At 41.9% G+C, this 13,575-nt stretch overlaps 1 protein-coding gene across 1 annotated transcript in view; it reads right to left on the reverse strand.

Moving 5' to 3' along the window:
* Positions 1 to 816: 816 nt before the first annotated feature.
* The window catches only part of skia (v-ski avian sarcoma viral oncogene homolog a), a 70,813-nt gene continuing 58,054 nt past the window's right edge, over positions 817 to 13,575 (reverse strand). The window contains exons 2-7 of the mRNA XM_020103259.2: positions 10,441 to 10,557; positions 8,961 to 9,076; positions 8,118 to 8,416; positions 7,585 to 7,925; positions 5,621 to 5,851; positions 817 to 4,574 (exon numbers count right to left, since the gene is read on the reverse strand). Of these exons, the coding sequence (XP_019958818.2) occupies positions 4,386 to 4,574; positions 5,621 to 5,851; positions 7,585 to 7,925; positions 8,118 to 8,416; positions 8,961 to 9,076; positions 10,441 to 10,557 (1,293 nt within the window). The 3' untranslated portion in view covers positions 817 to 4,385. The remainder of the gene's footprint in view (positions 4,575 to 5,620; positions 5,852 to 7,584; positions 7,926 to 8,117; positions 8,417 to 8,960; positions 9,077 to 10,440; positions 10,558 to 13,575) is intronic.

The following is a 13,575-nucleotide window of genomic DNA, read 5'->3' on the forward strand; positions in this document are numbered from 1 at the left end:
TAGGTGAAAAGAATATATTGGCAGAAATTGAATATAAAATAATCCTAGTGATGTTTTCACTAGTTTGTGATTATCTAAATTGTTGTTTTCTTTACCTTAGAATGAACACTTGATATTTAAATACTTTATATTTACATCTGGAGCAGGTCTTCTCTACGGAGGCCGCCATGATTTTTAAAGTAGCCAAGACTGGACAAACTTAACACCTTTTGAAACTTCCAGTACATTTGCTGTAGCACAGCTCTGAACTTCGGTTTAAAGTACTTGTACTTTACCTCAGTGCTTCATTTTATGGTTCTTTATACATATCAGTGGGAACTAATTTGGCTCGAGATCCTTTGAAATAAAGTAATTTCTGTCAGGTTGTGAGATTTTCAGCAGCATATAATGAAAGGTTTGTAAGACTCTTTGATGACACATACATAAGCAGGGGGTGCTTTTAATGTACAATATCAAAATAGTAGCAAAAAATTAGATCCTCTCCTAAGAAAACATATTTGATATGATTAGTACCATTACTTATATTACTGATTATACTATTATTACTATTATTTACATAAGGTTCTGCTGAGAACTACATTATGTCCATGATTTCATAAAGATGGAACTTGAGGACATGTGATTGGACTTTATTGTTGTTTCTTTCTTTTATATTGTGTGTTATTTAAAAGTAATTGTGAATATATACATTAAAATCCGATTTCAACATGTAACATGACTTAGAATCCATTGTCTCATTCTATTTTGCAGAAGAGATGGATACATGAGTGAGGTGAATTTAAAGAGGCAGCAATAATAACAAACTGTGACAGTGGATCTGGACAAACAACTTTATTTCTGGTAATGCATCTATACACTGTACATTCAGTCACTGTAGTATATAAGCATAGCTATTTTCAAACATAATCTCATAAAGTCCTTTACTTTACAATATAGTCCGTGTCGTGAGAGAAGGGGAAGTGTGATGATGGAGAGATGAGGACGAAGGTGTGAAAAGATGAGGGAAACAAGGGATATAGATGAACAAGCCAAGCTTTTTTCCATACTGTATATGTGGTATTAATAAATGGGAAAGCTTACATTTACCTCTTAGATAAAAATATTTCTAGAATTGTAAGGTTTATATAGTATTAGCAGCAGCACAGGGCTAAAAAGATACATGAGGATTAGGGAGAAACAATCAGAAAGTGGCGTAGTCATGTGTGTGTGTGTGTGTGTGTGTGTGTGTGTAGGTGTGTGTGTGTGTGTGACCTATAGCACAGGTCTGCTATCTGATACTGAACATACTGTTAAAAAATATATATGAACTGGTGAAAAAAAGTCATTCAATATAAAGACTCTACAGTAAAAAATGAAAAGAAATGGGTTAACATGTTTATGTAGGGAATATTCTCTTACGCACTGCATTTACTGTTTTTGAAACATCTCAGTTAAAACACAAATTCCAAAAAACAAAAAAACAAGACAGTTATTGTAAGAAAAGATTTCTTTTTGAAAAAGGAAACACCATGTACATATATTATACAATATTGTAAAGAAAAAAATATTTACATTTGAAAATCCTTATTCAAATCTTCACACTGGCTAGTATTTGTCTATTAATATGGACTGTTATTGCTGCTTTGCTGTCCATTATTTAGCAAAATGATTCTCCTTTAGAAAACAAGACGTTGTTAAACTTTTTGTGTGGGAGAGTGAAGAGCCAATGTCGTTATTGTCTCCCTTATTTTGTAGAAAACCATGAGTAAAGTAAACTACACATTGGCTATCAATTCTTTTGAGTGTAAAAACAACTACAAAATGTACCAATTTTAGGTCTGCCAAAGTCACAGACGCAGTGTCGTCCTCTGAGCAACATCAGTAATGTTGGATAAGAAATGGGCCTTCGACATAATGCCCTCTTTATTATCCTCGACAGGTCCGCCCCGGACAAGTCAGAAAACTGGGAACAAACGGTTAAGTCTTTATGTACAACCCAAAGTAACAATTCACCGAAGCAAGTGGCTTTTCAAGATCTTCTATAAAAATTGTTTGAACATGCATATCATTGATTTCAAATGAATTTTAAAAAAGCACTCATTCAGGAAAAAAACCCTTAAGCATCTAGCCTTTGTTCAATTGTTCTCTGCATTGAAAAAAATTTGTAAACTGGTTGGTTTTAGGAATACTGAAAAAAGAGCTGCTGAGCGAGGGAGGGTCATTTAAATTTGAAAACCTGCAAACAGGAAGTTGATGAGAGGCCCCGCCCCAACAGCTTCATCATCAGTTTTCCTACTCTGGAAACCTTTCGCCCACATCCAGGCACTTGAGGTTGTCCAGCATTGCATTTCTTGTTTTTCATGTCTTTTGTTTTTTGCAAGTGTGAAGTTTTTTTTCTTTTTTTTTTAAAACAACATTTGCAACAGTTTGTTGCTTTTTTAGTTACTTCTTCCTCTTGTAAATAAGATAAATTGCTTTATGTTGCATAACACAAAAAACCCTTACATGTACAGTATCAAATGCCCAATAACTGACTATATGTATGGCAAACTTTTTCAAAGTTCATGCATAAAGAAAATATGAGTTTTCTATTGAAATAAGTGAACATAACAGACGAGCAATAAAATATCTCCACGTTTAAAAAACAACATCAACAACCAAAGAAAAATTAGCATTAACACATTGTACATTCTGATTGCATTGTACCCACTGTGAGGAGGCGGAGTCATGGTCTCTGCCTTTTGGATTGAATCTGATTTGAATCTTTGACCATTTGATTTCTGTTGAGGCTCCAATAAAAATTCACCACGGTGTCGTACAGTAAGTTGTTAATGATTTTTTTTTTTCTAAAACTTGTTACATGTTTTAACTGGGTGGTGAAGCAACAGTTGTGTCATTATATTACAAAAACGTGAGAGTGTGTCGACAAAAACTTTCAAACAATCCCAGACTGCATCAGCAAGCAACAGGTAGAGCCTTTTTTTCTTTATTTACAATACTTTGCCTTAAGAAAACAGATTTTTTATTTGAGATGCAAATAATCAACAAAATGCTTACTGGATTTATATGGTAAAAGTCACGATTAGATGATGCTTTCAAAGTAAGATTGAAGACAATAGTGGGAGTACAATGCATTAAAACAGTATTTCTGTTATGACAAAGTGCGACTTATTATTGTAAAGGAAAAAGGAAAAAAACATATATTTATATTTACATACCTTAATTTAATTCAAATGAACATTTTGTGGTTCTTGCTAAGGACGCCCCACCTGAGTCCACTATGATTTCATACATGATGGTTCTGGAATCAACTGGAGTAAAAACATGCCGGTTGTCATTCTTCTTAAAGAGAAGATAGAAAACACCAAAACGCTTACTTGTGTGTGTGTGTGTGTGTGCGACTTGTTGTGAGAACCACTGAGATGGAGATTATTGGATATTGTTATTGATCATCCAAACAAAGTGCTCACTAAAAAAGGTGCCTCTACCATGGCATGTTTTTATTTCCAGTATCTAATCCAGGGTTCGATGCAAAGAGAGAAACATATTGATTCAATGCAAACCCAACAACAGGGAGAGACGGTTTGCTTTAACTTCACACTCGATGCTTTTCCCCCCTCAGTGGACGGCGATGGCTTCCTGAAAAACCCACAAAACCACGGTGGCACTGTGGAGAGTTCAACTGCTTGTTTCGTTCATCTTCGAATGAGTTTGTATCTTTTATATTTTCAAACTCCATGAGCACAGAGAAACAGAGTAACTGTCTATTTTTTTTCTTTACATATCGCTATGTAGTCTCTTAAATAGCTTATAATGTCTTCAAAATCCTCCTCATCCCTCACCGTGACGGGAACGGCCATGGAGACGTTTTCAGGGAACTGCGGGTTGAGTGTGAGCGCTGCCCTCCAGGCTGCACTGCTGTAACACCTCTAAACAGCTGTGTAGCTCTAATATAAGACGATCATCTTTTAGCATTAGTATCACGGATGTGTATCCAAAAGTCCCCGAAAATACAGGCACAACCACGTTTTGTGCTATACATGTGTCATGTCATCCTTGTGATCCAGTTTTTTTTTTTTTTACGTCTTGTGAGTGTGGAAGGTGCGAGTCAGTGCTTGATTTAGAAACACGTGCTTCCATGTTGCAGAATTGTACTTTGCTGTTTTTAGTCGTTCTCCAAAGGAAACATTCACTTGACTGTTCATGGGCATGGATAAGGACACAGGTCCTCGTCTCTTCTCTGTGGTCCGAGGGTGAGTCTTTGAGTTGTGTGTTCTGGAGGGCGAGCGTGATGGACAGTGGTGCGATGCAGTTGGCCCAGGACTCCTGGGTGTGGTCGTGGTCAGATGAAGTTGGGGATCATGGCGAGAGGGGTAAATGGTTGGGCGGTGAGTTTAGCTGCTTGGTTACTTGTCAGCCAGCGTGTCCTTGGGCGTCCCGTCCATGTCACTGTTGGTCTTGGGCCACAGCTGCTGCTGTAGCTCCTTTACCACCCTCTCCAGGTGCTCCCTGGCCTCCCGCTCAAGCAGCAGGTCGGCTCGGAGCTGCTCGCGGTCGGCCTCTGCGTGCTGCAGCTTCATCTGGAGGTCCTCGATCTGGTAAACACATGGCAGGAAACAGATGAAGTCATGAAACAGAGCAGATCTAACTCCAGGACAGTTTGGAGTAGGATGATAAAATCACTCTTCTAAACAAGCATCTTCCAAACACAGCTCAAGGAACTATATCATTCAAGTGGCTGTTGGCACTATAGAGTCCTACAGCCATCTTCTAGACATCAGTCTATGGTTTCCTACAGCAGGCTTGATATCATGTTCACAGGTAGTTGTGTAATAACTATTGAAGTTGTGTAATAACTGTGTAAATGTGTAATAATGTTTGTGTTAAATTGTAATTATGACTGGAAACTGCAAATAACGTATTTCATTTCATCATTAAGGATATAATCAATCTAAAGTTAAAACAGTGCACACAGATTTTACTGTTGATGCAAACCCTCACAACAATGGTACAACTCTCTTGTGTGATCCGATGACATGAATATTCCAGAGCCAGTATTGGGATCTGGTGCCTTGAAACAGGTGGCGGTTTTAGTCAAATTAATTTTGGAGGACAATGGTCACTGACAAGAAGATTCTGAAAACTTCAAATAACCATCTTGCAGACAGCTGTCCGAGGGCGACTGCAGTCTCTGCAGGAGGCACACAGATGCAGTTGGAGAGCATAACCTCCCTCATGTTTTGTCTAATCTGCATTTCCCATGGTGCCTGAGGGAAGTTGACGTTTCTTCCTGTTTCCTTTCAGTGGGGGACTTACACGTCTGTGCACTTGGAGCTACACCCATTTATTTTTGACTGTGGAAGAGGAAATGTGTTTTTTTTTCTTGCCTTCTCCTCTGCTGACCTTGAGAGTATTTAAGGGAGTGAAACACTGCAATTACTCTGAGGGTGTTGTCTAGACTTTGCACACATTGGACTGTTAAGTGTGTGCCTCTATGCATGGCCTTGTCTGGTTTCATGTGTACCCATGTTCCTCTAATATACTCTCATGTTTAAGTTTCATCGCATCTTTAACAATGACAAGCCTTAAAGGGGAACAGATTCTCAAAACCTAGCTTAAGCCACATCCACATGTAACCGACCTGTGCTGAGTATTTTGCACGAAGACGTCCGGCCTCGCAGCCTTTGTCGCAGACCCTCAGCTGTCGAGCCTGCTCCAGCTCCCGCTTCAGACGGATCCGCGACTCATTGGCTTCCTTCATCTTCTTCTCGCTCTCGGCCCGCAGACGCTCGATTTCCTTCCTAAGGTTCCGCTTTGCCTCGGTTGCCTCCCGCAACTTCTCCTTTTTGGCCACCCGCAAGAATTCCAACTCCTGGGAAGAAGAGATTGTAGATGTTAGCATCGAGGAGAGGCTCAGTCCATCTGAGGTTTATACGTACATAATCAATCGCTTATAAAAGTGTATTTCTTTTGTTAAATATAAGGTTTCCCATTGTGCTTATGCAACGGTTGTGAAAGCCAGTGGATATCCAGTATCTGACACATGGCTGTTTGACTTTGCCTCTGAGCTGTTGACACCCAAGAGCGGTGACTTGTTACAGAAGGCTGCAGTGTCCGTGTCAGTGTTTACACTGAGACAAGTCAGGGGTGAGGGCAACTTGTGGGCTGACAGAAGTTAGGTTTCCTTCCTCTGAATCACTGAAAGAGTGTGTGTGTGTGCGCGTGAGTGTGTGTAGTGGTAACACGCCCATAGTCTTCTCATGGGAACCTAGCAGTTGGGACAAGCATGTCTGTCATCAAGCTTTGTTAGTTCCCACAAAAAGAGTGAAAAGAAACAATCCCCATCACACCCATTACTCTGCAGAGGCTTTACATAAGAACTCTTTGAATACCATCAGGGTTAGGGTTAGTTCATCTTAACAGAGCAGGAATCATACCAGTGACTGGTTTTAAAGTAATTCCACTATTGACATAACTTTTGGTCGGTAGGATTCACTTTGCCTCTGCACAGCTCCTCTCAACACCGATGGAAAGTGAAAGTGGAATGCACTGGAGTCACTTTTCTTTGCTCGGGGTGATTTTTTAGCTCTCCCACACAGACTCCTTCGTCTGCACTTTCTTGTTCTCAGTCCAAAACCAAAAAAAGAAATGCAAGTCTGGCCTTTCCCTTTGCAGCAACATCCGCTGTCATTGTTATCACTTGCCAACTCATGCTAAGCTTTGTGGACAGGGATAAAGACTCCATATCTACTTCTGCATTTCAATGTCTGAGCTCTAGTCATTTCCTCAGTTTGCCAACTTTGAAAAGTTTCTATCGAGTTGATTTAAAAAAACGTTAGGGTAGGCTAAAGGATTGTATGAGTTGTCATCAGCAGCTGAGGCTGGGAAATCTCATTCTCGCAGCCAACATTGACACACATCATGGTGCGTTCACTACAGTGAAATCATATACTATGTAAATATAGCATATAAGTGTGAGAATAGTGACACTTAATCACCGGGGCTGAAGAACTGAATAAAGATGGCTATAAACTGATAATAGGCTGTTGCTATTGGCAACAAAGGAAACATTTATGAGTCAGAGTTTGTATAAGTGTGCTTTTCTATTATGTACCAAACAGATAATCACAACTTTGACATAGAGTTACACTGACACGTGTGACTGCTTGGTGGCCTTGAATGACAAGAAGGTTAGTTTGGGTGAAGCAGCTCCTACGTGTGGTATGATAATTGGAAATACATTCCCTTTTGCATTGTTTTTGGTGGAGCTGTTTTAAAATCTTCCATTGGCAAATGGAAGTGAAATAACTTCAAGTCAACTTCAATAGTGTTTGTCGAGATGCAACTCTTTCTGAATCAATAACCAATAACCAAACTGAGGCAAAGTCTGTGTCAAAGTCTACAGCTCTGTTTTTTAGTTAAGAAAATAGTTTCCCTCCGCTTCTGGTGTTTCTGCCAAGCAGGACCAACAACCCCTCAGACAATAATCGGCACTCAACACACACAAATGAGACTTACATCAAAGTTCACATGTGACAGCACAGAGAGCTTCTTTCTGAGTCGTCAAAACTTTTTTTTTTTACAGATGTATGAATGAAACTTTACCTGCTGGAGGCTGCGTTTGGCCTGCAGGGCCGATCCAAGCTTCTCCTCCTGCTTAACCCTCATCTTCACAATCTCGTGCAGAAACTTCTCCTTTGACTCTTTCGAGTCGAGTCCGCTGTCCAGTGCCTGCCTTAGGCTCTCCAGCTCTGACTCCAGTCCAAGCTCTGGAGGGGTCACGGGGGCTGCGATGGGTGCAATGGGTGCAGCAGCTGTAGGGGCAGTGCCCTCGGCCGATGTGACAGTGCAAATGGGCCCTTGGGCGCATGGCGAGCTCAAGTCCTTGGCTGAGCTGCTGGATGAGGTGAACGATGGTGACGACAGGGAGGACAGGGACGAAGTGACTGGGGGGAGAGGTCAGGGAGGAGAGAGAGGGTGAGGTTAGTGGAAAAACTCAAATGTGCTGCTATTGGAAATGAGCTGCCAGCTTTCTAGCTGTCAAGACCCAGTTGGTCTTGTTAAATCGGACTAAATTGAGCTGACCAGTTGAGCCTCGTAACAAGTGATCTTTACATGTTTCGTAGCTGGTAACTTACACTCGTCACGGCTCTCCACTTCAATCTCCACCTCAGAGTCCTTGTCATCCTGAGGTGGCGGTGGCTTGCTGGCAGTGAAGGACAGTGGGCAGGGGGCCTCAGTCACTGGTGGCTGGAGCTCCTCTGTGGCTCTTCTCTTTCGGGGCCTCGAGTTGGCTCCTTCACCTGGAGGTTCACCTCCGCTTGGGTGGGAGGTGCTGGGTACTGATGGGGACAAGGGACCCATTTTACCCAGGGGTAGAGGTGTGAGGGCAACATTGGGGGCCACACCATTCTCCAGACTCTTGTAGTTGTAGAAGCTAAGAGGAAACAAGACAATTTAAATGTATTATAAAGCTTAAATGTAATACACCAAATAATTTATTAACAAGAGTGTAACTCTATATCCAAGTCAATAGAACCGCAACCACATTGCAGGGTCCAGCCGCTCCAAACCAGGGAAGAGAAACATTCAAATAAAGTGCCTGTAGCTGTTTCCTCCCACTTCATGAGACACTGGTCCAGATCAACTGTGATATGGTGGTGCCTGTACTGGCAGCAGCATGGCAAGTGGGTGCCCACATTATGAGTGTGTGTCAAATGTGTTTGAATGGTATCGTGTGGGAAGCTGTGGTACAGTCAGACTTGACCTCTGTGAAACCAGCCCACCCAGACAAGTGAGGGAGTGTGCTGGGAGCTCACCAGATCCCGCTCAACAGTTGGCAACCACTTCTTGCAGTTAAAGCTCCTCTTAGTGTTCAGCTATTTCACAGTTCCTGATTAGTTTAATTTCTAGTTGAAGTTAAGTGCTGTTTGGTGAAAGTGTCGTATGGTTTGGATCTGGCAGTGCTGTGCTGGACTCACCTGTCTCTCAGCAGGGCCAGGGGGTGATTTGTGGGGTCCTTATCACCAGCAGAGATGTGGGGGGACCAGGGCCTGAAAGCTGATGGTCTCTGTCTGGGCTGGATGCAGTTAAGCCCCTGAAAAAAGAAGGAAATAGTACTTTACATCACAAGCAATTAAGAAATCACTTTTTGTAAAACTGCAACCAGAGAGCTTAGTGACATTGTTCCATTCCTGTATACAGTTGGGACTGTATGTTTGGTTGCTACTACTGATTTGATAACTGAGGTGCAGACTCTATCTTACTTGACTTTGAGATAAAGACCAAAAATAAATCTTTTCATTTGACAACATAAGCAACATTTCTCATATCCTAAATGAAATTAACTGTTCAAGAACATTGCAAAATTTAAATATTATTATTAAACATCATATTAATAAAATCGGTTTTGATTTAAATCCGGTCAAAGGATAAATGAACAAGAATATTAATCTTTTGTGGTCTCCACTGCTTAAGTTGAGTATGTGATAGTTTCCATGATGTGTTTTATGGACACATCCAGGGTATTAAGTACTGATGTAGGGTTAGCCTCTCACATGTAGTTGATGTAGTTCAGTGTAAAATTGTGGATCCACTATGAAATTCTATTTAATTCGGAGCAAATGCAATCTCGGGTATTGTCTGATGACAAATTAGCCTCTGGGGCAACGGCTAATATTGTGTGGCTTCCAGTGTAGACAGTGGATATCCGGGCCAAGTCTCTTTTGTTTGCCGTTCACTGTTTACAGTCTGACTGGTTTCTTTTATAACAAGTTGAACAAGCCTCCACACAAAGCACAAACAGTGATACATTTGTAGGTGTTTTAGGTCCAGATGGTTATCTGAGGGCAACTCTAGGGCAAATGTGAATTGCCTTTTGAGACCTGTCACTGTAGACCTCTCTTTGACCTTGGGTGTGGTTCCACAGAGATGGGGCATTCAATAGTAGAATATTACAGGTCTTGATACAAACATTGGCTTATTGGTGTGACAATGTGCTGCAGGTTGAGGTCAATGTTTGCAGTTGTTGTGTTAATATAGTCCAAAGTCCATTAATTAAAAGGGTGTGAATGGGCCTGTCATCATTGTGCTCGAAATTTAGAGTTTCATGTGTTTGGTGACTGGAGAGGGGTCAGTAGGACGATTAATTGTTGAAGACCGTCTGCAGGGTAGACACTTTTTTTTTAAGAGAGTATTGATCTTCACAGTTGACATCCATCATTAAATTGTGGTTATATTCTGTTTCACTGGTCTCTCAAACTTTGCTCCATCTCAGTAAGCAAATCTGGGCAGATCGTGGCATCTACAGTTACCCTCCTCTGTAAGCACAGCTTGCCAAATCTAAATTTAAGCACTACCCTCATCTGAAAACTTCTGTATAATATTACACGACATCTCATCTCATGCACTATGCATCATTATCATCATCAGCATCTCCGTTCTGAGCTTAGCAACACCAACCTTGGTTGAGGCGGAGAGGGATTGTAGCCAGTCGAGCTGTTTCTCTTTGTCGGCCAGAGGGGATTGCGATGGGAAGTCTTCAAGTTTGGACTTTTTCATCGGGATGGGATCAGATGACTGGAAGAGACAAAGGACATTTGTTTTAAGTTTCAAAAATGCAGGACAGCTCATAAAAGCGAGGTCAGGTCCTTTTCCATTCAGTAAAAATTCTGCAATCATAAATCAAACCAAATCTCTACTATGTGAAACAAGTTTGATTGTGCAAACACATTCAGGTGGATTACTTTTCCCATGTGATATGAACGCACCACAGGTTGCACACTTGGCACGGGCTGTCAGTGTCAGTGAACTAAAAATGTAATAGTGCCAGACAGACCAATAGCTTTGTGTGTGTGTCAATGTGTGTCAATGTGTGTGCATGCGTGTGTGGACGCCTGATAGGGGAGTGCCAACAGAGGTGTCTGATAGCTGGAAGTGTGACTGTGTTTAAATTTAGGTGTGCTGTTGACTTTGTGTGTATTTGTGTGTCTTTCTGTGGCTTGGGAAGTTGTTTCAGGGTTACTAAGTTTTACACACACACACATGCACGTACACATACATCATATTTGCTCATGGGCAGCCAAGAGAGGAGGCAAGAGGTGACTGGGGCAGTGTCTGTCTGTCTGTGTTTTGTGTGTGTGTGTGTGTGTGTGTGTGTGTGTGTGTCTATCATACACAGATACACCCATACATACAGACAAGTAGGGGTTTGTTTCTCTACCTCCCTTCTGGCTGGCTTTGTGGCTATGACCTCAGCCTCTCCAAGCTGTGGCTGTCACTAGCTGCCACACACACACACACACACACACACACACACACACACACACACAGCCACACAAACTAAGAGCAATTGCGACGAAACTGAAGTCAAGGTATTACTTTTCTTTTCGAAACATTCTTCAGAAGGTGATAGTAAGCAGCGCCCCCTGCAGCCACAAGTGATAATTAAGTCTGTTGGGCTCTGAGTCGTAAAGGATTCCAAGACAGGAAGTGCTAACACTGAAAGAAATCTACTAAACCCAATTGTGGATGTTTTGATATATTTATTTATTTATTTTCCAGAATTTTGCAGACGTCTGGTAGCTGATCTACAATTTGGCGTTACTGTAGAACATGGTGGGCCTGACTATTATTACACACATTCGACAGGAGATCATATCTGCTCGACAAAGTTATCAAGTGTGAGAACTAGAATTTGGGGTGTTGACTGGTAATGAAAGAGGCAAAATTCTCTGCAAGCTGCCATTGTTAGATACTTGAAAAAGTAGAAGGTGAGATTGTGAAGTGGTGGAACTCCAAACTTAATAACAATCGAGTTATCGAGGATTGCTAATGTACCTCGCGTAACAGATTTAATGCCAATCCTCCAACATTTGTTGCAATATTTTAGTCTGGACTTCAATGGTGACTGACCAACTGGTTCAAGAAATCTCAACCAATCGCCCCCAAACAGCAAAGTCACATTTATGTTCTATCACTGGCTACAGTTAATAACTGCAGTAGCAATAAGGAATACATTCACAAACATGGTCCAAGTTTGTACAACTGATTAGTGTTGTTTTTTTTAATGGCTTCTTTAAAATCTTTTTCTTTGTAATTATATTTGTTGAATGTAGTATTTGGGCATATAATCCCAAACAATCATACAGAGGAGACCTGACTGTGCTTGGTAGGTCTCTGTGTTATATTAACATAAAGAGATATGTCCTATATAACAGGGCAGCAAAGCAGGGCTAGAGGCAAGAGACAAGTCCCTGCAGTTCAGCCCAGATCTCACACACACACACACACACACACACACACACACACACACACACACACACACACACACACACACACACACACACACACACACACACACACACACACACACACACACAGAGTGCTGCCTCAGGGCAGACTGTCTGTGCCACGTGCCAATCCTTGTCTCGTGGATTACCAGTTGCCAACGCCACAGCTCTCCGTCAGGGCGAGATCCGGCCTCGGTAATGTTGGCCATAGAGAGCGTCGGAGGTCAACAGAATTGGCAGCTGAGCTGTACGGGCTGAGCGGGGGGGGTGGGGTCAGGGAGGGAGAAATCTGCATGTCTCGATTACTGAGCAGTGGGACTGTGAGACATGAGGCAAAAAAAAGACACCCGGTGTGGGAATTCCTTATTTTTAAAAGCACCCCTGTGATGTCTGTGGCACTGGTGCATAGGGTCCCATGTCTGGATTAGGGGGGATCTAGTGCAAAAATGAGCACTGGTTAAATTTCACTATAATTTGATTCACTTAAAATGATCCCATTAAAGTGTGTGATATTCCTCTGTGGGTCCCTGGGATTAAACAGTATCTAATGGGGGACTGTGGCAGAGGGCGTGTGTCCTTTGACATTTCTACACACTCAGACCCTGAACGAGGGGTGAGTGAGACACTTTTCACGGACACTTGACAGTGCTCTTCCGAAAAGCCTCTGACTTACAGAAAGAGCCGGGCTAACTTCAAAGATACACAAGAATGCGTGTGAGTGACAACGCAACCCACCTCCTCATGATCCAGGGTGGATTACACAGCATGGACAGGATGTCACACTTCTAAGATAAGGCCTTCCGATAAGTTGAGGTGAGTGTCAGACGTGCTCAGACTGTGCCGTCTATGTGCTCAGTGCCAACACCCTTCAGTGCCAACATGACACCTCATAATATCTACACAGTGGTATTACACTGCTGTCTGGGGGGTTGACATTGGCCTTATATAAAAGTCAGATATCATTTTATGATCATAATCCCTGCTTCCAGTTAAATGTTCCTGCGCTCTGTGGGAGAGCATCTTTTTATTTTATTTTTTTCATTCTTTTTATATGGCAAAAAATATCAGTGCTGGACCTTTGAAGCACATATCCATCAAAGGCTGATATACAACCTCTAATTTCAAACAGGACTATCCCCTACATGAGAAACTCACAAATCCTCGATGGTGTGGAAACAGTGAGAGTGTGTGGCTTGTCTCAGCCACCATAGAGGGGGCCCTCACACATGTGTGAGCACGTGTCTGGGCAAGTGGATGTGGGTGTGCATGTCTGTTAGTATGGCTCTGTGTGTATGTGTGGCTGCGA

This window comes from Paralichthys olivaceus, chromosome 6, assembly GCF_024713975.1.
Source record: "Paralichthys olivaceus isolate ysfri-2021 chromosome 6, ASM2471397v2, whole genome shotgun sequence".
Classification (NCBI taxonomy): domain Eukaryota; kingdom Metazoa; phylum Chordata; class Actinopteri; order Pleuronectiformes; family Paralichthyidae; genus Paralichthys; species Paralichthys olivaceus.